Below are 22,495 nucleotides of genomic sequence, written 5' to 3'. Positions count from 1 at the left end.
CTGGCCCCTGCCCCATAACACCTTTCAATCAGAGGCCATCAAGCTCTGCACTCTGATAGCCCCCACAGAATGGGCACTGGGCACTCCAGAGCCCCCTACTCTGCATCCAAATCATCCCACCCTGGTCCAGCCCACTTCAGACCCCATACCGGTCATGGTCAGCACTTCGGAAGCGAGGCAGGATCTGGCGGAAGCTGCTGGTCCGATCAAGTTTGGGTTGTGACTTCGTGCGTTTGATGGAGCTTTTTAGCCTCCGGCTCAGGAAGCCTTGCTGGGTGGGGGGAAATGGGGATAGGGGTGGGTTGGGGTAGTGTCGGTTCCACTTGCTCACTGCTCAGCTGGTAAGGAACCTCTGGATGAAGCCGGGATTGGGGGAAAGGGAAGTCTCCAGGGTGAGAAAAAGGGGACAGGAGCCCTGCTACAGTTTGTCTTCCTGTGCTCCCACGGGTGCGAGTGCACACACAAACACACACACACACCAGCCTAGAGAAGGTGGGAGGGCTGGTCTGAGAAGCAGGGGGGGCAGAGCTAGGAAGGGGGAAACCAAAGAAGTGGGGGGACACACGCACAGACTCTCTCTCTCCTGCCCCCTTTCTCATAATCCAGGGGCTCCAGCTGGGACTGGCAGGGAGGGGACCAGCTGACCAACATCTGGCAGGGCCTTCACTCACCGAGGGCCGGAAGGGTGCGGCGGGGGCGGCCTCCATGCTGTACTGCTTCCCCCCTGGGACACTCTTCCTCCTCGAGCGACCCAAGTGGTATTCTGGAGGGGAGGAGAGGGCCGGCAGGGATGTGGGAGGGGGTCACCGTAGCCCCGGGTCCACCCTGGCCCCAGCACATCTGCCCCCTCCCTCGGCCCCTCAGCTCCAGCCTCACCTACCCCCCGGGAAGCAGCAGGAAGAGCAGCGGCGGCTGAGAGGCTGGCGGCGGGAAGGAGGGGGCAAGGAACCTGAGCCGGAGCCCCCAGAGGGGGACGGGGTGGGGGGCCTCAGGCCCATGACTGGGGTTGGGGCTGGCAGTCAGCAAAGGGGCATGGCTGACAGCGTCAGTAAAACTCCAGGAATAAAGGACACCAAAGAGCCACGGATCCTAGGTTCTTGGTGCCCACACCCCCAGGAAGGGGTCAGCTGGGGGGGAAGTCGGGTTAAAGGTCATGGGCCGGAGGCAGGCAGACTTTCGTCTTTCAGCTGGGCACATCTTACCCCCGACCCCAGTCTGTCTGGAGGGCCAGGACTGCCTCCCATGACCCCCTCCCTGGCCTGGAGGGGGAGGTCCTGGAAGGGACCTGTGCGGAGTGGAAGCGGAAGAAGCCTGGGGACAGCAAAGGGCAGGGGGAGGGGAGAAGGGGCCCGCTCCACGTGCACTGCAGAGGCAGGGAGTCAGAAGGGAAGGGGGAAGGGTAATGGGAAGAACGCAGGGGAGCAGGGAGAATGGGCAGTGGGCACTCGGGGGACTCCCAAGTGAGGGCAGGGCGAGGAGGAGGGGAGGTGAACGCGGAGGAAGCTCGGACGGCTCTGAGTCTGGAGGGGTGGCAGCTCGGAGGAGGGAAGCTGAGGCTCTGCTGCCAGGGAATTGAGAGGGGCTGAGGAGCTAGAGGAGAATGAAAGTGGGGGGATGCCAAGCTCGGGCTCCAGCTCCAGAATGGCTGCCCAGGCCTGGGCTCCCCCCTCAGCCCCACAGTCACCACTGCAGCCAATGGGGGGGCAGGTGCTGCATCAGGGGCGGGGCTACCATCTCCACAGCAACAAGAAGCTACAGGCTGGTGGGGGGGGGACCGGAAGAGCCGCCTGTTAACCCTCTAGTGTCCAGAACAAGGGAGGGCCACAGCTACAGCTTCACTGTCAGCTTCCTGAACTGCAAATCGCCTGCAAATTGCCCAGCTTCCCTATGCCTCTAAAACCCGGGTGTTAGGAGATCTACACACAAAAATGTGGATCCCATGACATGGAAACCCTTGTCAGTCCCTCAGCAACACATGTGTAGAGCACAGAAACATACATGGAGCTGTGTGGGGAGGGGACATATATACATGATAACCACAGCACGGACGATAAAGAGGAACCCAGGTGCTTAGGAGACATGCAGAGAATGGTGAGTTGGGGGTGCCACAGGTCCGCATCCTGAGGCCCTGGGGCCCACATACCCCGCTGGACACATGCTTAGACATATGTGAGCACTGCAGCAGGGGAGTGCATACTTGACCCTGACACCCATGAGAGCTGCTGGTGTGGACCTGGGGCCCAAGTCCCTTGGGCAGTCATGTGGGCAGCACATTAACACAGAGACCACACAGGGCCCCCACACAGGGGAGGCCACTTTAACCTCCGGGACACATGCTTGAGTAAACCATGATTCTGACCGCATCAAGGTACCCCCATACCCCCAAAGCACAAGCATCCTTCATTCACAGGAAAAGTACAACCACAACCACTCTATCTCAGGACAACCCCTTCTTCCCCAGCCCTTTCCTGACTCCAACACAGGAGTCCCTGGTTGCTACCAGAATAAAGAAAAACCAAGGAACTAATGCATTAACTACCCTTCTGTTACACCCTCAACAGTGCTTCTAAGGGTTCAGGATATTTCCTTCCTAAGTCTTTGCTTTTCTCAGGTCTGCTTGCCTCATTCTCATGCCAAAGAATGCAGTTCAGTCATTATGTTCATATAAAAGATCCTGTAATAAAGGCAGAAACTCTAACTCCAAATCCACTAAAATTCTGCTTTAGAACTAAAGAATTAACAGAAGGAGAATGGATTTGCTAATTGGTCTGCTTGATTCTTGGAAGTAATATAATCTTACACATATAACCAAGTACTAAGAGGCACAAACTCATATTTAAGTCAGAGGTACATAGAGATCACATACGCATATGCTTACAAAGACCCTCAATGCCACAATGAAAAAAAAGAGCAGAAACACAGAGGAAAGGGGGCAGAGTGACAGAAACACAGGATATCCTGTTAATAGTGCTGCATGCAGTGACATGTACAGAACACAGGCCATAGGCCCATGTCCACGCAGAGAGCAAACCTGATAAGCACACACCAAGATCCTGGGCCTCTATGTCCCATCCCTGCACGATGTATACACGCATGCACACGCATAACAGCCACCTACACAGACCCGTAACACAGGCATTGTGCACACACCCACACATGTACACACCCTGTATACACACACAATTGCACTCACTCACACACACAGCAAGGGCTTGCACTCCCACCTCTCCAACCTCTCTAATCTTGCCATCAACCACAGAATCTCCCCCTTCCCTCCAATCCCCCAAACCACGAACCTTCCCTTTGGCCTTTCTTCCCTGTCACACCCCGCTGGCAGCTTTCAAGGGGAGCCCCAGAGGAAGGCTGCCAAAGCAGGTAGAGGAACAGAGCTGGAGAGAGAGCAGAGGAATGGGCGGGGGGGGGGGGGGGGGGGGGGGGCAAAACTCTGGGCTGGGAATGGGTACCTCTATCAGCAGGTCCTGCTGCGCCAGGCCTCACTGGGAGCCAGCCTCTAGGATGGCCTCTCCTGAGCCAGCCAAGCCCGATCCTACACGGCCTACACAAGCCACAAGCCCGGCTGCCGCTCTCCTCTCAGTGATCACTTCACGGAAGGCCTGACTCTCTCTTGCCCCTGCGCTGCCTCCCCATTTCCAGCCTCCCTTCTCCATCAGCTCCAGCCAGTTCCCCACCTCCTCTCTCTTCTCAACCTGACTCCACGAAGTCCCACCTGCCCAAGCCCTCTTCAGCCATTCCCTCTCCTGCCTCTCCCCTCACCAAGCCCTGCTCAGTCCTCCTCTCCCCCAACTCCCCACTTTTCCTCTTTACCCCACTCTTTCCCTTTTCAGCTAGCTTTCCTGTCCCCACTCCCTAACAGAGCAGGGGCTCACACCTGCTAGCCCAAAGGTGTTTCATACATGGCAGGATTCCAAAGAACACACTCACACACACTTACTCTCTTCTCCCCACTTGCATACCACCCACATCCAGACACGCCCTGGACACTCATGCTGGGACTGACACAGATACCCAGGCCAGTGACGGAACACACATGCAAAGACACACACCTGCCACCAGGGACACAGAAATCCTTCTCCTGCAGCCACACATCTCCACACACAGGAGACTGACAGAAAGTGAGCCCCAGCCAGGGACGTGCATTCTCAGGGTCAGAGGTGACAGGGACCAGTGCGGCCAAGAGCTGCCCCCAAGCCGCGGCCAGCCCAGCAGAGCCCTAGGTAGGAAGCAAGCCGAGGCAGGCGAGGGCAGAACAGGCTGCAAAAGGCTGGCTGCACATGTGTACGCGAGGAACGGGCCCCCGTGTGCACATGGCACTAACACAGGGGACACAAGCCTGGACACCGACCACACGCGGACACTAGGGCTGCCGCCTCCACCGAGGGGCTCCAAGACCACCCTACACCGGCCGCCCCCGCGCGCTCCGGAGACTGGCCCCACAAGGCCAGTCTCCGACCCCCCACCTCCGCTGCCCCCCGCCAGTTACCATAACTCCCCCCACTCGGAAGATGCAGCGAGAACATGCGGAGGGAGCAGCTGCCGCCGCCGCCGCCACCGCGGCCTCCCCACCCCCTCCCCGCACCCACGCACACGCGCGCCCCCACGAGCGCGGCGCCCCCCACGAGCGTGGCGCCCCCCACGCGCTCCTCATCCGCCCGGCCCCGCCCTTACCTCGCACCGCCCCCCGGGGGGGTCGGGGGTGTCCCCGACGGGGGAGGGGCAGGTGCGGCGGGAGAGGGGGCGGCGCGGCCCGGCTCGCGCCACCCGGCGCGGTGGGGGCGGCGGCGGGGCCCGGGACGGCCGGGACGGCCGCGCGGTGACGGCCGCGGGAACGGCTCCCTCCGCCGCCGCTCCCGCCGCTGCCGCCGTTGCCCGGGCCCCGCCGCCGTTGCTAGGCGACCGCTGCTGCCGTGGCCGCCTCTGTCACGAGCCCCGTCGCCCGGAGACAGCGCGAGAGAGATGCGGGAGGGGGGCGAAGGGACCCCCAAAGCCAACCGGGCCTCCCACCATTCCCTCCTGAGCTGGACCCCCCATCGAAACCACGGAGGGAATGAGGGGCGGCGGCTCCACCCAGGAGAGGAGGAGCCCTGAATGCCGATGCCCCTTGAAGGTCCGGCGACCTCTCCTGGGCTCGAGAGTCCACAGCTTCTGCACAGACCTTCTCGGACCCAGGCCTCCAAGGGTCCCTAAACTTCTAGGTTCCTTGCACATTCTCCACTCCCTTTACACATTCTACGTCCCTCTGAGAACCCCAAACGTTCACCAGCCATCAACTCTTTCACTAAACACTCCCCCCAAATATATATACCCCTGGACCCCCTCCCAGCCCCGACTGAACTTCCGACACAAACACCTCCACACACCATCCCCAATTCCAAACATACATGAGTGCCCTCCTCCCTAACACACAGGAGACCCACACGAGAGACCCCAGACCCTGAGGAGTGACAGTAGGAAGATAGAAGGGGAATATGTGGGCAGAGAGGCCCACCACCAGATATATAATAAACATGCCCCATGAGCATGTGACCATTCCGGCCTGGACACACAGGTATGCATACATGGACACAAACCTTTCCCAGGCATGGACATGACTGACTCTCACACACACACAGATGTGACAGACATCACACACATTCTCTATACACATTCCACCACCACCAGCAGCTCCACCTGGCTTTGCCTCACAGAAATGTGCTACCCACACACCCCCATGGTCAGAAGTTTCCATGACAATGACACACACCCCTGGCCAGTGATCCACTCAGGGTCCCAGAGTTGGCCCCCAAGAGCAGTAAGGCTTGAGCCTATCAGAGAGGGCTGAAGGGAGCCAAGGGATGGAGACAGGCCACTGGCTCTAAGGAAGAGAAACTGGAAGCCTGGATCCCTGAGGGGAGGGGGGGTGTTGGTAAAATAAGGGGGTCACTAGGGGTTGAGGGGATGAAGGACCTGGACCCTTGGTCCTGGAAGGGGGACACAGCGTAGGGGGCAGTGACAAGGGGGTTTCTGGGGGCTGAGGGTGTCTCTCTGCACCTTGGCTGCAGATCTCGGTTCTCTGCCTTCATCTCCCCTCACTGTTCCCATGGAAACCTTTTAAGCGAACTTCTCAGGAAGACAAAAATCTTTTTTTAAATGACTAAAGAGGGGGGTGGAGGGGGGGCAGAAAGAGGGAGGGAGGGGAAGAGACAGATGGAGAGAGGGAGAGTTGGAGAGACAGACTGAGCACATAGCTCCACAGACAGACAGAAAGGAGATGAGATGGGGGTCTGACGGAGTTCCACCGAGAGCAGAGGGGAGAGGCAGATGACCCAAGAGCGATAGAGAAAATAAGAGATATTGGGGAGGAAAGCGCAAGAGGGTGACAGAATTGCAGAAAATAAAAACAGCTGATGAGAAAAGGAAAAGGGGGGCAAGAGGGAGGGTCCACAGGCCAGAAGGTCTGGGAGAAGAATCAGGAGAGTGGGGGGTGGGGCAGAGGTCTGGGGGCAGGGCGGGAACTAGGTCATTCTCTCCAAGATCCCAGACCCAGGCCGGGGAGGGGCAGGGGCAGCCACACTCGGACAGGAAGCGAAAGATCTAAGGAGACTATTTTTACAAGCACCGGGGATACAGTCAAACTTCGCTGCTGGAGAGGAAAAAGAGAGCGAAACAGCGAGGAACGCTGAGGCCTCTCACCCACAGCCTGCGTCCCGCTCAGACCCCAGAGGAGGGCGCCGGCTCCGCCCGGGCTCCCACTCGGTGCGAGACTTCGTCTCCGCCCCCTCCCGGCCCCGGACGCCCCCTCCCCTGCACCGAGGCCCCCGCAGCCCCCTCCCCGCGCCTGTCCGGGGCACGAGAGCCTGCTCGGCCGCCGTACCATGCTCGCCGTGGGGCCGCCCCTCCACCGGCACGGAGACCGTGCGTCTCAGCAGTTTGTTGCGACTGGACTCGCTCCTCCGGTCCCGGATCAGAAGGGGGTGTATCTAGGGGATGCGGGGGGGGGGGGGGGGGGGGGGGCGCGTCAGACCTCTTGGGCCCAGGCCATCCTTCTTCTTTCTCTTCCCCACCCGAGGAGGATGAGCCTCCCTTCCCACCAGCCTGACCACCTGCCCCTGCCCCCTCCGTACTCTTTTTAAGTGTCTCGGGGTGAGTGGATTTCTCATTGCCTTCTCTCTCCGAGTCTGCTCCCTCATCCCCTCCCGTCCCACCCTCCTTTCTTCCACCATGTCTTCTGACACACCCTCCAGGGAACCCCCGGAACCACTCTGGTCTCTGCTGCTCCCCAAATCCACTTTCCCCTTGACCTTCAGTTCCTCCCTTCTCCCTGTTTTCCTCCCAACCTCCCACCGCCCTCACCCCCTTCCCTCCCTCCGTGGCTGTCACGGGGGTAGCAGAAGCTGCATTTATAATCTGGATCCACAGCTTGTCTCCCTCCCACGGTCAGGCTTGCGGCCAGAATGGGACCCAACCTCCCCACCCCCTAGAGGGCCTGGTCACCTCCCCCAGCACCTTTCATGGCCCCCCCTTCAGCCTGGCTCACCTCCCTTTAGCCATTACCTCTCCCTAAGCCTCATCCCCATTTCTTCCTGGCCACCTCCTTCCTAACCTTCCCATCTCCACCCCGCCAATCTCCACCCCTTCAAGAACCACCCACTCCACTAGTCCCAGCCTGGGCTCCACAGCCCAGCCAATTCCAGTTCCCTGTGGCCCTGCACTCTGCCATTTCAGGACCCCCTCCACACCCTTCCTACCTCAGTTTCTAGCCACCGGTCCTCTGGACCTGTCTGTCCCCATCTCTTTCATTCCTTCATTCTCCCACCCACCGTCCAACCTCTTCATTCTCACTCAGTCTCCAGTTTCCCCCATTCATCCTACAGACCCCAAATGCTTGGCCACGACTAATGACCATTCAAATTGGCCCCCAGTGCCTAACACTTGAACTCCCCAAACCATCCTTCCCTTGAGTCACCATGTTCTCCCTGGACAAAGCTTCAACTTGACTCTGTGCCTGGGAAGCTCTCTACCCAGGCATCTCCACACTCACTTGCCCCCCAGATTCCTCGAAACTCTGGTTAACCTCAACTCCAACTCTAACCCTGCCTCACTACACCCTTCCTGACAGTTTTTGGGACGTATCTCTTACCACCTCTCTGGTCTTGCAGGTTATCCTATCACTCCCTAAAGCTTACCTAAATCACCCCCCACCACCTGAACCACACCTCTGGGGATCCTTTCTTCATAGTCACATCTTCTGTTTCCTCTGATGGATGCTCTACTGCTGACCCAGCTCCAGGATCAGAGCCCACACCCCCTGGCTCTCTAATCACACTGCATGGCTGCCTCCCTCCACGAGGATGCTCGGTTCATTTCACATCTTCCACTTCGGCTGGTCCTTGCCTCTATCCCACTCTGACTCCTTTAGACAACTTCCCATATTCCCAGTTCCCCTCACCCCCCTAGGTGTCTCTTCCCTCATATTCCTTCCCTGTGTCCCTGGTGAAAGCCCTCTCAGCATCTCTCTAAACCCTCATCTCAGGCTTCCCTGTCTTCACCACCTTCCAGGCCCAGACCTACTGCTCTCTATTATCTCTCCTTGTACCCTGCAGGCCCTTCCTAGTTCCCTCAGAGACCCCACTCTGAGTCCATGCACTCTGCCCCATGCCAGGGAAAGGATGGGGAGTGGTCAGTGATTGAGGCTTGCTCAGTATGGGGAGAGGAGAGGGAGATGTTCCCTCCAAAGTGATCCCTGTGTCTTCACCCTCCTCCAAGCCCTTTTGTTTCCCTTTCCTAGCCTAACCTATCCCACAATAGGAGCAGGGTGAAAACAGAAGGCACCCCCAAATCTTTAGAACCATGACTCCTCCTCATCACTGCACATGGCCCTCAAAGACCCCTCTGGCCAAGGGGAGAGAACCCCTGCCCCTTCTGACATCTCAACCCAAGTCTCAAGGCCACCCTCCTCCCACCACTTGCCAGTGTCTTTCCCTTTGCCATCTCTGTGCCTCACATCCCTTTGCAAATGAGGATTCTCCCATCCTTCTCTCACATTTTCACATGCTACCCAGAGGTGCCTTCCCAGCCTTCCCACCCTGCTCACCTCGTCCTCATCCAGCATGAGAAGCTGGTTCCCCGAGATGATGCAGAACCGAGGGTTCCAACCAGGACGATCATATGGGGAGTGAACGTATTGGGTTCGGTGCATAGGGGGTCCCCGTACATCTAGGGGGCAGAGATACACAGAAACTGTAAGGGAAGCTCTATGCATTCAGGGGATAGAAGAAGAATCCATAAAGGGGGACAAGGGGCCCCCACCCACCTTGAGGAGATCATAGAAGGGGGTGAGGCCCCTGGAAACTTTAGAGGAACAGAAGATAAGCTTCTCTGGCTGGGGCGGTGGGAGCTGAGGGGCTCAGTAGACTTGGCAGAAGAAATACAGAGGAGTGGTTCAGAGGGGAATGATATCCTGACAGAGAGAGTACAAGTTTGGAGGCAGAGAAAGGGGAAGGAGCTCTCCATTCACTTCTGAAAAATCAAAAGGCTGAGGGTCCAACAAAACTGGCAGAAGAAAAATACAGGGAGGTTGGTGGCAAGTGTCTGGGAAAAGGGAGGGCAACCAGATAGCTGCAGAAGACAAGGATTTGGAAGGTGACCCCACCCACCTGCAAGAGAGTAAGGAAGCCTACAGAGCTGTGGGAAGAAGGATGGGGATGTAGGAACATTTGGGTCATGAGACTAAAAGCTAAATATCTAGAAAAGAGAGGGAGTGAGGAGCTTACTTGTTCCCAGGGTCAGAATCCCATGAGGACCTCCTCTCCTGCCTCTCCTCTTTCCTTCACTCCCTCCTCCCCAGTCCAACCCTGCTTATCCTTCAGGGAAAGAGCTGGTTCTGCTGGTGGTAGAGGAAGGATGGGTCTTGTTGGTATCTGGCTGTGGAGCGGTTGGGGACTGAGGAGGCAGGAAATATGCCCTTGTTTGCTTGAATACTGAGTTGATCTCTTCCCCTACTCCATGCCCAGATGTCAAAGATTCAATACTGTCCCCTACCCCACCTCCCCAGTCTCCATGGATAGGATGGAAGCCAACTCCTCAAGTAGGAACCGTGTGAAGTCTGAGGAAGGAAGAGGGGAGGGAAGAATGAAAGATCCAAGCTTGTGATATAGAGGCTGGGGATGGGGACAAAACTTCCAAAAGTAGTAGACTAAGGGTCGCCCCTCCCCTGACTTTGCTGTTTTTCCACACCCATGTGCATGCAAAGTGCCTCTCCTTTAAACCCCAATGCTACACACCATCACAGGGACATAGTGGGCAAGCCCTATAGAAGTCAGAGAGAAATAAAATTGATGATATCAACGTGATAGAAAATAAGCTTAAGGAATGAGGGTGACAGAGAGTTTAGAGGAAAAAAGATCAAATCCCGTTACCTTTCCAGTATAATTAATCATGGGAATATTGCAGGAAAAGAACTGGCCGGTGAACTTCATTCCAACTAAAAGCTATGAGTAGCAGAGTGTTAAAAAATCTAGCCCCTTTCTGTCTGTAAACATGGTTCAAATTTACCCAATCTGCAGGTCAGAGACAGAGGTGAACTCCCTGAACACAGGCATCTAAAAACCCCAATACTCTTGAAACTCTGTGTCAGTGCCACCTCAGAGACACCAAAGATAAAGAGATCACCAAAACCTAGGCTCTGAGACTGCAGATACTGCAGGAAACATGCCCACTGCAGTCAGACCCTGAGGACACCCAGAGGGGACATCTGTTGATTTACATCATCATTATAGGAGGGACTGGGTCAGACAGCAACCACAGGGAGGACAGTTATACTTCAGGGGACACCCTCCCCCTGGGAGTGGGGAAGGACACGGGGAACTTCACTTAGGAGCAACTCTGGAAATACACACATACACAAACATTGCCTGGACTTAGGATGATTCTGGGAGGCAGATGCAAGAGACAAAGGGACACAGTTAAGAAAGGGGAAAGATTTACTAGGATAAACAATTCCATGGGGCTCAGATGGGGATCTCTTGTAGGTCCTGTTCCAACCGTCAAAACTGGTGTCTTTGCTCCCCAAATCTCCAACAGCCCAGGAACGAGAGGAGACGAGAAGAGGGATGGGTGATAAGAGGTGGGGTCTTAGTGGAAAGTAAGTAGGCACAGACTTGTGGTGATAAGATAGGGAATGGGGTGGGGAAGAACGGATGGGGTAGAGAAGAAATAACAGAAATGGATCTAAGAGAGTAAGAGTCAGAGATGATGGTAAATCTTTAGGGACAAGGGAATACACCAAAAGGGCCCAAGAAAATGAAGGGGACAGAACAGGGACACTAGGACAAGGGGGTCAAGAAGGAGGGGGTGAAGAGGTGGTAGAGATATAAAGGACTACCAGGCAGAAGAGAGGGAGAGAGAGAAGGGACTGATAGAGGGGAAGGACAGAAGGGGGACGCATATAAGGAACGGACACCATATGTGGGGAAAGATATAGGTGATGGACACCAGAGGAGGGAGGGGGAATGGAAATAAGGACTGGAGGTGGGGGAGGGGGTGAAAGTGGTGAAGTGAAGGAAGTGGATAAGACCCCAGGGATTACGTTTCAATGCTCAAGGGCCTTAATGAGGGCCTGAATCTGGGGCAGGGTCTTCATCTGCCCCCTACTCCCAGCACTCAGTTTTACTTGTATTGCCCCCCTCCCCCCCAAAAAACACATACCTAATTTGGCCCTCCCCCTGCCCTGATCCCTCCTCCCCCAAACCCATTCCCCATCCTCTCTCCTCTCTTCCCTCCATCTGGACCCTTCATTCCTCCCCCCCCCCCCACCACCACTGCCTCCCTCTCTCTCCATCTGGCCCCTTCTCCTCTCCTTCCATCTCCTGTCTTTTTCTACCCCCTACCATACTCTGAGACCCCACCAGATCCTACCCCCCATCTTCTTGGCTGCTTTTTTCACCCTTATGTTTTAATTTTCTTCATTTTCCCCTCCTAGTCCCTCTCCTAAGACTCTGTCCTTCTATTTTCTTGATATTTTCCTCATCTCTCAGCTCCCACCTCCAAATTATTTCTGCAGCTCTTCCCCCAACCCTACCCTTCTATCTTCCCACCTTCTCTGGCGATCTCTTTCCCCTCCATCGTTTTCCCTTCAGCCCCCTTCAAGGCCTGTTTCTTGGCCCCTCCGGTCCTTATTTACACCTATCCTCCAGTACCTCCTTCCCCACTGCTCCCATCCCTGCCTTCCTCTCTCCTTCCATTTCAGCTGCTCCCCTCCCTGGCCCCAGCTCTGCCCACCCCCCCCACCCCGCCCCTCCCCCCTTCTCCCCCCCAACTGGTGCTCCCCCTCCCCTCACCACCGTACCTCTGAAGGGGGCATAGGACATCGCGGGGATGCTCCCCCGATGGATGGAGGCGCGAGACCTGCTCATCAGGCCTGGGGGGGAGGGGGCGGGGGGGGGCCGGGGGAGAAAGAGAAGAGAGAAAGAGGGGGAGAGAGAGGGGGAGAAGGAGGAGGAGGTGGAGGAGGAGGAGGAGAGAGGAGGAGAGAGGAGCGGAGAGAGGCAGAGAGGAGGAGAGAGAGGAGGAGGAGGAGAAGAGGAGCCAACGACAGCAGCGGCAGCCGGGAGAGAGAGAGAGAGAGAGGGGGGCGGGGGAGCGAGCGAGAGGAGAGCAGGAGGAGGAGGAGAGAGAGTCCCTGCAGCCCCCACCCCTACTCAGTGAGAACCAGGGAGGCAGAGACCCCGACTCAAAACAGAGAGAAAGAGACTCAAGAAAGAGAGCGGTTCTAAAGATGCAGCCCCCAGACCCTGATTTCGGGAGTCTCCAGACCCACAAAGATACCTTGCCACCCGGAGGTGGGCGGGGGGGGGGGGGGGGGGTGGCGCAGGGGATAATCTGAGGCGCAAACCCTAAGTCTAGAGGAAAAGAGGCCCCAATCTCAGAAAACAGACCCCAGACCACCCTCCCAAGATGGGTCAAAGGTCAAAATCTGAGCATTCAGTCTCAAAAAGGTTCTTCATAGCCACAGAAATCTTAAGACACCAGACTTAAACAGTAATTTCAGGGACTGAGATCTAAGACCTAGACTCAAAGGAAAAGATGAGACCAGATTCATAAAGAATCCAGACCTGAAATTAGGTCTTTGAGAACTCAGACCCACTGAGAGATATCAGAGACCCCAGACTTAGATCTCAGAGAAAAGAAACTGCAGATTCAGAGGCTGATAACTCAAAGACAAAGGAACTCCAGACCTTGGTTGGGGGGGGGGGGGGGGGGTGAGGGGCAGAAGAGACACCCTGCTAGCCCAGAGATGAACTCAGGGATCCCAAATACATAAAAAAAGAATTTTTAATACCTCAGAGAGGGTGACTGCAGACCCAGAAACCTCCCCCCCCCAAACAAAAAACAAGGACACTCAGTCCTAAAAAAGACACAAATACCAAAAGACCCCATAGAGATCCCTCAGAGACAAACTCCAAAGACAGAGATCTCAGGGAGACCTCCAACCCCAGAGTGGTAGGTATGAGAGAACTCAGCCTGGGAAAGGCCCAGTTATACCTACCCAGCAGACCAGAGACCCCAGACCCAGGATGGAGGGGGAATACTGGGTAGGGAAAGTGGCAGAGCCTTTTTCTCCCTGCCTCCTCCCACCTATTTCTCCTCTCATTGGCCCCTCCATTTTTGGGTCACAGGATGTGCTTGGGCCCCAGGGAAGTTATGTAGGGCAGGTCCTGGCTCCTAGGGGGATGGGTTAAGGGAAGGAGACCCAAGGCTGAGAGGTAGACCTGACCCAGAGAGTGAAATAGGAAGGGGGTAAGGGACAAAAGATCCATCACTACTTCCTGGTGTCTTCTTCATACCCCCAACCTGCGGTCCTCCTCTCCCCCACGACCTCTATCGATTCACAAGTCTGTATGCAGTTTTGGGGCTTCGGTTAAGGCTGAGGCGCCCCCATTTTAATCAGTTTATCCCACTTACAGGGTCTTACTCCGTTCTTTTAAAATACATCTTTCCACCTAGCCGTGGTCTTGCCATACCCTGCCTGCCTAATCACTTCCCCCTATAACCAGAGACAGTTGGTTTCTCAGATTATACTTGAGCATTCCCCAACTCAAGAATCTGTCAGTCCTAATCAAAATGGCAGGGGGCGCTCTCTTCACCTCCCCCTCACTCCCCGAGGTTCAATCTCCTAAGACCCTGTCACTCCTTAAGACCTCAGGAACAGTATAGGGGCTGCTACTAGGCACATTCCGGGGTTTAAGGATGAGCCCCCACTCCACAACCTGACGCATCGACTCTGCGGGGTCTCCAGCCCCCCTTTCCCAGCGCCTGGGCTCTCATCATGTGGCCTGCGGGGCTGCCCCACGATTGGTCTCTTCGCGTAGTTCATTGAGGTACCACGGCCTGAGGAGACCCGCCCCCTCACGTGACAGTGGAACGCCGCTGCGGCTCTCCTCAGCCAGCAATTGGCCGTTTCCGGTTTACACGGAAACGGGCGCTCCACTTCCGTGCACGTCTGCAGAGCCGGGTGTTGATTGGTTGGATCCTTCTTCGCCCCTCCCGCCCCCGGAGGCGGGACAAATCGGGCCACGTGGGGGCAAGGATTGGCCGGCTCTGGAGGTTAGGGTAGTCCGGCTTCTACTGTCACGTGGTCTGCGCTGTTTTCTTATCACGTGGCTGCTGCCCAGGTAAGAGGCCGCTCTTCCTGGCTTTGGGGTTCTTTCTCCGCGTAACGTGTGGTCTCTGATATTCAACCCTCCTCTACCAGCATAGGCTGCATGAGGCGGGGTCGGGCTCCCGCATTCCTGCTCGGCGGAGGGGTGAGTGACCGGCCCCGCCCCTTCCGGTCCTCGAAGCTTCGCCCATGACCCGTACCCCAAAACCCAGAGGTTGGCCTCCGAGGAGAGAGTGAAAACCGAGTCTTTGCCTTAAATTTTCCAAGCTTCTCTTGGTTTCAGGAATGTTTTCCTTCGGGATGCAGAAGAGGGAGGGCCTGAGTGTCTATCCAAGCGAAGTGTTCCCGGGGTGCAATTTCTTGGGGTATTTATGAGACACCGAATTCACCTCCTGCTCTCAGGCCGCTCTGCTCCTGTCGCTTCTTTGGATGCCGACACTGCTGCCTGTAGCCTCCCGCCTTCTGTTGCTACCCCGAGCCCTGCTGTCCATGGCTTCAGGAAGTCCCCCGACCCAGCCCTCGTCGGCCTCGGGCTCCGCCTATGTCCCCGGCTCGGTCTCTGCGGCCTTTGTCACCTGCCCCAACGAGAAGGTCGCCAAGGAGATCGCCAGGTGGGGACTTAAGTGTGAAGCGAGGAAAAGTGCTTATGAAGGGAGAGTTGGGGTAGCATCTCCCGCTGCTTCCGACTGTCTCTGGGCTGCCAGTGCAAAAATCCGGGTCATGGGGCCTTTAAATGGTGCTCTTTTCATCTTCAGGGCTGTGGTGGAGAAGCGCCTAGCAGCCTGCGTCAACCTCGTCCCTCAGATTACATCCATGTGAGTTAATTAGGGTTTGGGGGGTTAACCTAACTCAAAGGGCTGACTGGCAGTCTTTTACCTTGAGGGAAATCTTTGTTCACACAACACTCTCTCCCTGACCTTTTCAGCTATGAGTGGAAAGGAAAGATTGAAGAGGACAGTGAAGTGCTGATGGTGAGAAATGTTTCCTACCCGACAAAAACTTAATTCCCTGACCATTTACTTTGACCCCTATCCCTCATCCGAGATCCTGAAATCAACTTCACCCCCTCGATTCAGCCATGTTTGTCTTCACCCCTCAGATGATCAAAACCCAAAGTTCCTTGGTTCCAGCTCTGACAGATTTTGTTCGGTGAGAACTTTGACATGGGTAGAGGTGAGGGTGTATCCTGTGGGGTGAGCCTTCCTGGGCAGTCTGAGGGGATGAACTCCTTTGGGTAAGTCTGATCCCCCATTGTTCCCACAGGTCTGTGCACCCTTATGAAGTGGCCGAGGTGATTGCATTGCCTGTGGAGCAGGGGAACTCCCCATACCTGCAGTGGGTGCGCCAGGTTACAGAGTCAGTTCCTGACTCCAGCGCAGCGCCACTGGGATGAACCTTCGTTTCTGCCAGGGTTTCCCTCATAAATTTCAATGCTACCTTGTGATGACTGGACTCTTAATAAATCCCATTTTTAGTTCTTCCATTTTCCTTGTCAAAAAGTGAATTTGGTTGGGAAGATCAGAAGTGCTTCTAGTCCCTTTCTTCTCATTTTTTAGAATGACTCGGGGCTGCTAAGTTTGTTTATTTATCTTTATTTCAATGATACAGAGCCCAGGATCTGTTCTCCTCCCCTCCTCAGTCTCCATCCCCAGGGGTTAAATAATTTTAAAAAATATTTAAAAAGCTGTAACAAAATAACATCAAAGGAAATGAGGGAATGGTTGGGGGGAAGGGTCAGGAACCGTGAAGGGAGTAGAGGAGAGCAAGCCTCTTCCCCAACCCCCAACCTGGATTCCAGCCTGGAGAGTGGCGGGAAGTACCCCCCTAGTGCCCCAGGTACATCCCAGCTGTAGGTGAGGTCAGAGGTCAGGGTATGAAAGTGCCGGTGTGTGTCAGTGGGCAGTTGGGCAGAGGCAGGCTGTTCAGAAGATGCCCCCACCTCCCCACTCAACCAGGTACTGCACAGAGCCATCAGGCCGCACTCTGCGAGCAAGGACCCGGACGGGGTCCCCTCGGGACAGGTAGCCGACCCCACCTCGGACTCCACCCCCGGCCCCAGGAGACAAACTACGGCACAGGGGAGAAGGGGGTGCTGAGCGTCTGGGAACACCTGGGGAGGGGGCTGGGACTGAGGAAGATGAGGCAGTCATCGAGTGGGGGGCACTTTTAGGGAGGTCTGTGGGGAAACCAATGTGAAGTTCCAGGGGTGACCTAGGGAGAGAAAGCAACTGTCAGTCCAGATGGAGAAAAAGACTGACCAGAAATGGAGGCCGTGTGGGGATCAGAGGAACAACAACAACAAAAAGGTTTACAAGACCAAGGAAATTAAGAGTACAGAGGTATCACAGGTAAAGGAATAGAATCTCACCTGTCTGGGGGTTCACCATCCCCAGAGGTCCCTGCAGTGCTGGCAGAGGGGTGGAAGGAAGCGAACATCCGGATGGGACTGCTGGGGTTGGAAAGGAAGAAAGTCAGGACCCAAAGCAGGGGAATAGGACCCTCTCCCCTTGGGAAGGGCAGAGTGCAAACACTATCCTCAAGGAACCCATCCCTATATACTGGGGAGCAGACACTGGTTCTCGAAGTCTCTAGGGAGAGAAGTGGGCAGCCAAAGGGGAGAGAGAAAAGAATTTTGGCTGAGGAAATCCAGAAGATTGCAAGCAATTGGAAGAGAGGTTCCGAGGGAGTGTGTCTGGTTGGAGGGAGGCGGCGCACTGACCTGGGCAGGCAGCGGGCGTCTGTGGGCCGGAAGTTGTAGCCGCTGCTGCCCTGGTAGCTCTGGTTAGGGCTGGAGGGTGGTGGAGACGCTGAGGCCTAGAAGGAGCAGAGGACTGAGAGCGCATCCTTGACTCCTTCCCACACCACCATGTGCCCACGGCTGCCCCTGCCCCTGTACCTGCAGTGCCCTCTGCAGACGAGCCCGCTCCCTCTGCTCCTGGGGCTCGGGCTGGTTGCGCACTGCTGAGGGTGGCCCCAGCTCCTCCATTTTCCCCTTCTGCCTCCTCCTCAGGGGCTCTGGCTCCGGCCTCCGGCGCTTCCCCAGGGGACGTGAGACCCCTCCCCCAGGGCCCTGCCCTGAAGGGAAGCTGTAAGAGGCCTCCTTATCCCCCCAGCCCCCTCCCGGACACCCCAAAGACCTCCCTGTTTCCATACATACACCCTGAGAACTTCCCCATCCCCCCTGGACCAGTGACCTGGTGGGGGCTCCGTCTCCAGGAGGGGGCTCCACAGGGGGAGGGATCCGAGCATGGAGACCAAACAAGCATTTCCTCTTCTTAATCTCCCTCCCTGAAATGAAACTGGGATGAGGAGAGAAATGATACAGGGTCAGTGCTGGAGAAAAGGGACCCTCCTATGCTGTCAGTCCTTTTCAGAGGGGATCTTCCAGATGGGCTGCAGCCCCTCCCTCTCAGGCTGCGTAGCCACGTCTCCATCTCCTGAGCCTCCCTCGGACTCACCGGTCCTTGTGGCTGTTAAGAGCAGAGAGGAGCTTGGAAGACCGTTCTCCCTTGGGGGTTTCTGAGAGCTGGGGGAGGGGACAGGAAATGGGGTCAGGAGAGCAGTGATCCCTTCCCCCATTTTTCCACATCTCCCTGGTCCACCCTGACCCCCAGAGGTTCACCACCCCTTACCTCTCCAAGGAGCAAACTGTCCCAATTCTCAGAGGTGAAGGGGAGGATCTCACGGTCAAAATCAAAGTATTTTTTCTTACAGCAAACACTGAGGTGGTAGAGGACAAGATGCGCCACATCCACCCTGGAGAAACACTGACTTGTCAAGGCAGTGGAAGCATTACAAAAGCCGGGGGGCAGGCAGGGGTATCCCCCAAGTAGGGGGCAGGGGCCTGCAAAGTGAAAAACTGGGGGTGCGGAGAGAGGAGTGATGCTGAGGTCGTGCCCCATATCCAGCTCACCAGCGAAGCTGTAGCCTCCGGACCTTCTCAGGGCCCCCTCGACACACACAGCACTCAAACTCATAGAACCTGGACATAGGCAAGAGGAACAGAATACACCTTTTACAGGAAACTACACCTGCCCATGGGGGAGGGGGGGTGTTCCGAGCAAGGATGGCGCTAACCAGTAAGCAAGGTTTCAGGGGTCAGGAAGACACCTGGTCTGGGATGGGGGGGGCAGAGTTCCTGGAGGGTCTGCCCAGGCTCACCTGTCCCCGTAAAGGAGGGGCTTGCTCAGACACTGGGTGCAGGCCTCGTGGAACCACTGCAGGCAGCTCCGGCACTGCAGCATCTTCAGGTTCCACCTGAAGGGAAACGGGACCAGTGACCCCCAGACACATCCTCCTTAACTGCCCCAAACCCTGCTCACCACTCTCCTGTCCCTTCAGCACCCCGCCACCCTGCCATTCTCCTTTGTTCCCACCCCCGTCACTTGTTCCCTAACCCCTGCCCCTCACTACTCACTCCCCAGGGCCACCACAGTAACAGTAGCTCTGCTGCCGGTTGCTCAGATGCCCAGCGTCCCAGTCCAACCCCTTCAGTCCATACGGCAGGGAGAGCTTCATGCCCAGCATGGCCCGGGCGTAGGGGCCCTTCTTCAGCGCACCCCCCCTCTGTGGGTGGAACAGACAGGTGGCCTCAGGGGTGGGGGAAGGAAGGGCTCAGGAGAGGCTGGGGGTGGGAGGGCCCACAGGGAGGGGCCCTTACCTTGGTGGCGATGGCAAAGACGCACTGGCGGCAGACCCAGGATGTGCCCTCTCCCTCTCCGGGGGCTGGGGCCCTTGGAACGTGGCAGTCCTGGTGATAAGCTGAATAATGAGAATATTGATAGTAGACCACTTATTGCATTGCATACCTGTGTGCACTAGGCATTGGGACAAGAGTCTTACCCCCATCTCATTTTGTTTTTGACCATGGTCCTACTGGGGTGGGCGTATTACCTTTATTTTAAAAGGTGAGGCAGCTGTGATTCTTAAAGGTTTAGGGACTTGCCTAAGGTCAAATGGTTAGAAAAGGCCATACTGGAACTACCCTCTGCCTGCATTCGGGGTTTCCCTGATAGCTCAGTTGGTAAAGAACACCTGCAGTGCAGGAGACCCCGGTACGATTCCCGAGTCAGGAAGATCCCCTGGAGAAGGGAGAGGCTATGCACTCCAGTATTCTTGGGCTTCCCTTGTGACTCAGCTAGTAAAGATTCCGCCTGCAATGTGGGAAACCTGGGTTTGATCCCTGACTGGGGAAGACCCCCTGGAAAAGGGAAAGACTACCCACTCCAGTATCCTGGCCTGGAGAACTCCATGGACTGTACGGCTCATGTTGTCGCAAAGTCAGACACAACTGAGAGACTTTTGCTCACTCACACCCTCTGCCTGCAGAGTTCATACATCCCAACCCAAGGCCGCCTCTCCTGTGCTGGAAGGGAGTGAGGTTACAGGCTTGTGGAGACTGACCAGAGCAGTGGCTTGGGCACTCAGACCAGGACAGGTAGTATAAGGACCAGTGCTGGAAGGAAGGGTCAGAGGCACCCTGGCAGACCCAGGGCAAGCTGGACCATTCAGGTGTCCTGCCCTCTCACCCACCATGGCGACACTTCTCACAGCTGACCAGCCGGTTCCCAGGGACCACAGTTTCAGAGCGACATACACAGCAGAGGAGCTCCTCCCCAGGGAGGGCCGCTGTGAGAGAACAGAGTGTCAGAGGGCTTTGTCCTCCAGCCCCTTTCTGTCCCCCATGCCAGGCTTGTTTTCCATGGGATCCATACTCTCAGGCTTCTCACCAGGGCTAATGTCTTTCCATAGAACCAGAAACTGGGAATCATCCTCAAACTGAACCAGACATACCTCCCGAGCACTGTCCACCTGGAATGGGCGAGCACAGAAGATGGAACAGGAATCAGACTAGATAAGGGGAATGAGAAAAGGTGACAGGTCAGAAGGCTCACCTTTTTGATGGTCCCCAAGTATAGCAGCCCATCTGTCCATCTGGCCAGCACATCTTGACCCTCCCAAAGTCGAGGCCGAGGGCCTGAGGTGGGAGCAGGGGAAGCTGGGTCCCAAAGTGGGGGGGCACCAGAGCGGCTCAGCCGGGGGGGCTGTGCCATTGCATCCTGGGGGGGCCTAGTTAGAAATGAGACGATAGGAGAAAGTTACGAATATTGAGGAACTAGCCCCCATTTTCTTTGCCTGTTTTTCTGTCAAAAGACTTGAGCAGGTGTGCCCAGCCTCCATTTCCCTGAGACACCTGGGTAGGAAACCCACTGGGCACCTCTTCCGGTCTTCCTGACTCCGGCTCTCCCAAAAGAGCACCACAGGCTCTCTTCTCCCAGCCGTCCCCGCCACACCACCAACCTAGTTCTCTAGTTTCCCAGCTTCCAGAGCTCCCCTGGGATGTTGTATCCTGGCCTTGAGATTTTAGCAGAAACGACGGTTGCAGAGGCAAAGGTTACCACTCAGTTTCCAGTATCACCTTCTACCACTGTTTATAGTGGTATTATAATTGGGGTGCTGTGTTCCAGAGATGTGTTTCGGGAGCTTTTTCTGGAGATGTTTTCCAGAGTGGAAAAGGTTGCCTCCTGGGCCCCTGTGTCTCATTCAGAACAATCATCTTGGTGCTAGGTTATGTCAGGTCACCCTCAAATTCGGGGCTCCCTGCCCCCGGGTTAGATAACTTCCCTGAGTGCCCCGGGAGGGGGGCGTGTCCCAGTCCGGGTCTCTTCTCCCCACGACGGCGAGTCCGAGAGGGGACTTGAGTCGGCCCAGCCCGACCCGCCGCCCGGGCGGCGCGGCTCTCCCGCCCGCGCCCTGCGCGCCGACCCCCGGCTCCCTGCCCCCCCACGGGCGCCTCCCGCCGCCTCCTTACCAGTGACAGCTGGGGCCGCCGGGCGCCGGGCAGAGGCAGACGTGGGAGACTGAGGTGAAACCCCCGCGCGGGGAGGGCACGGCTGGGCGTCGGGGGGGCGTGCAGGCAGAGACCGGGGGGTCCCCAGGCCCAGCCCCTCCGTCCGGGCGGCTCTGGGGCGTATGACGCAGCAGCCAAAGCAGCGGCAGCGGCAGGAGGAGGCGGCGGGGGGAAGGAGGGGAGGGGAGGGGAGGGACAAACCGGCTCGGGGGGAGGGTGGAGGGAGGGGAGGGCCGGGGGGAAGGAGGAGTCGGGGGGGGGGCGGGCACCTCCTCACCCCACCTCCCTCACCTCCAGCGGGCCTGGAGGGCGTGGAGGGAGCCGGAGCGTCTCCGCGGATGGGGAGGACGGGCTCTCGGACCCGGCGGGAGAGGGAATCCCCGCAGCCCCTTCCTCCGGAGGGAGGCCTGCCCTCGGGGCAGGAGGGAATCCCCCGCTAGGCCGCCGGCCGGGCCCCCGCCCCGCGCCACATCCGTTAACTGCCCCCCGCCCCGCAGGGTCACTCCGGGCCCCGCCCCGCGCTCTAGTTCACGACCCCGCCCTCCATTCACCCGTCCCATGGCCCCCGCCCCGCGGGCCCCGCCCCCTCCCGCCTTTGCCCCGGCCCCGCCCTCCCCGGAGCTAGTTGCCCCCACCCCCGCCCACCGTCGCCGCGCCTCTGCGCACGCGCGACCCCTCCCGCGCGCGCGGCACCTGGGAAGACCCAGCCCTCCTCTGACGGGGCGGCGGCCCTCGGCGGTTGGCGCGAGGGAGTTAGCCCGTGCGCCCCGCCCCGCGCGGGCAAGGCGGGTGCACCGACTAGAGCTAGTACCGAGGCGGTGACGCCGCCGAGAGCCAGCCAATGGCGGCGGGCGGAGCTAGCCCCGGCGGTTCGAAAGGGAAGGCAGAGAAAAAGCGGGAGGAGAGACCCCGCAGCTTGTGGGCGGGCGCGCCGGTCCCGCCCCGGACTCCCACCTTCCCGCACTCACCGAGTTCCTGCCCCGGGCGAG

At 57.4% G+C, this 22,495-nt stretch overlaps 3 protein-coding genes across 15 annotated transcripts in view; 1 reads left to right on the top strand and 2 right to left on the bottom strand.

Moving 5' to 3' along the window:
- The window catches only part of SYNGAP1 (synaptic Ras GTPase activating protein 1), a 29,877-nt gene extending 17,467 nt beyond the window's left edge, over positions 1-12,410 (bottom strand). For all 7 annotated transcript variants that reach the window (XR_010660050.1, XR_010660051.1, XM_065912599.1 and 4 more), the window contains exons 1-5: positions 12,344-12,410; positions 9,092-9,213; positions 6,872-6,977; positions 672-763; positions 150-271 (exon numbers count right to left, since the gene is read on the bottom strand). Coding sequence is in view for 5 of the 7 variants with exons in the window: in XM_065912599.1 (XP_065768671.1) it covers positions 150-271; positions 672-763; positions 6,872-6,977; positions 9,092-9,213; positions 12,344-12,410 (509 nt within the window). In the remaining 2 variants the exon portion in view is untranslated. The remainder of the gene's footprint in view (positions 1-149; positions 272-671; positions 764-6,871; positions 6,978-9,091; positions 9,214-12,343) is intronic.
- Positions 12,411-14,556: 2,146 nt separating this feature from the next.
- On the top strand, positions 14,557-16,139 carry CUTA (cutA divalent cation tolerance homolog). Of its 2 annotated transcripts, XM_065912528.1 has the most exons (7): positions 14,581-14,669; positions 14,750-14,801; positions 15,059-15,267; positions 15,412-15,471; positions 15,582-15,627; positions 15,756-15,805; positions 15,920-16,139. In XM_065912528.1, exons 2-7 carry the CDS (start codon positions 14,760-14,762, stop codon positions 16,047-16,049), a joined length of 537 nt encoding a protein of 178 aa, XP_065768600.1. In that variant the 5' UTR covers positions 14,581-14,669; positions 14,750-14,759; the 3' UTR covers positions 16,050-16,139. The 2 variants fall into 2 exon arrangements, with proteins under 2 accessions (XP_065768601.1, XP_065768600.1); XM_065912529.1 differs by lacking the exon at positions 14,750-14,801 and having other exon boundaries at positions 14,557-14,669.
- Positions 16,140-16,232: 93 nt separating this feature from the next.
- On the bottom strand, positions 16,233-21,694 carry PHF1 (PHD finger protein 1). Of its 6 annotated transcripts, none has more exons than XM_065913006.1 (15): positions 21,468-21,691; positions 20,551-20,725; positions 20,386-20,467; positions 20,189-20,284; positions 19,317-19,417; positions 19,074-19,222; positions 18,818-18,913; positions 18,570-18,638; positions 18,289-18,412; positions 18,115-18,182; positions 17,851-17,955; positions 17,553-17,742; positions 17,376-17,470; positions 17,025-17,102; positions 16,233-16,867 (listed from the first exon to the last, which is right to left on the bottom strand). In XM_065913006.1, the coding sequence occupies exons 2-15, from the start codon at positions 20,707-20,709 to the stop codon at positions 16,579-16,581; spliced, it is 1,701 nt and encodes a 566-aa protein (XP_065769078.1). In that variant the 5' UTR covers positions 20,710-20,725; positions 21,468-21,691; the 3' UTR covers positions 16,233-16,578. The 6 variants fall into 6 exon arrangements, 4 of the variants coding, with proteins under 4 accessions (XP_065769078.1, XP_065769077.1, XP_065769080.1 ...); XM_065913005.1 differs by having other exon boundaries at positions 17,025-17,105; positions 21,468-21,689; XM_065913008.1 differs by lacking the exon at positions 17,553-17,742 and having other exon boundaries at positions 16,652-16,867; positions 21,468-21,694.
- Between the last annotated feature and the right edge of the window lie 801 nt (positions 21,695-22,495).

Source organism: Muntiacus reevesi, chromosome 20, assembly GCF_963930625.1.
Source record: "Muntiacus reevesi chromosome 20, mMunRee1.1, whole genome shotgun sequence".
NCBI classification, from domain to species: domain Eukaryota; kingdom Metazoa; phylum Chordata; class Mammalia; order Artiodactyla; family Cervidae; genus Muntiacus; species Muntiacus reevesi.
The sequence above is the reverse complement of the archived record's forward strand: the minus strand, read 5'-3'. Positions and strand labels throughout refer to the sequence as shown.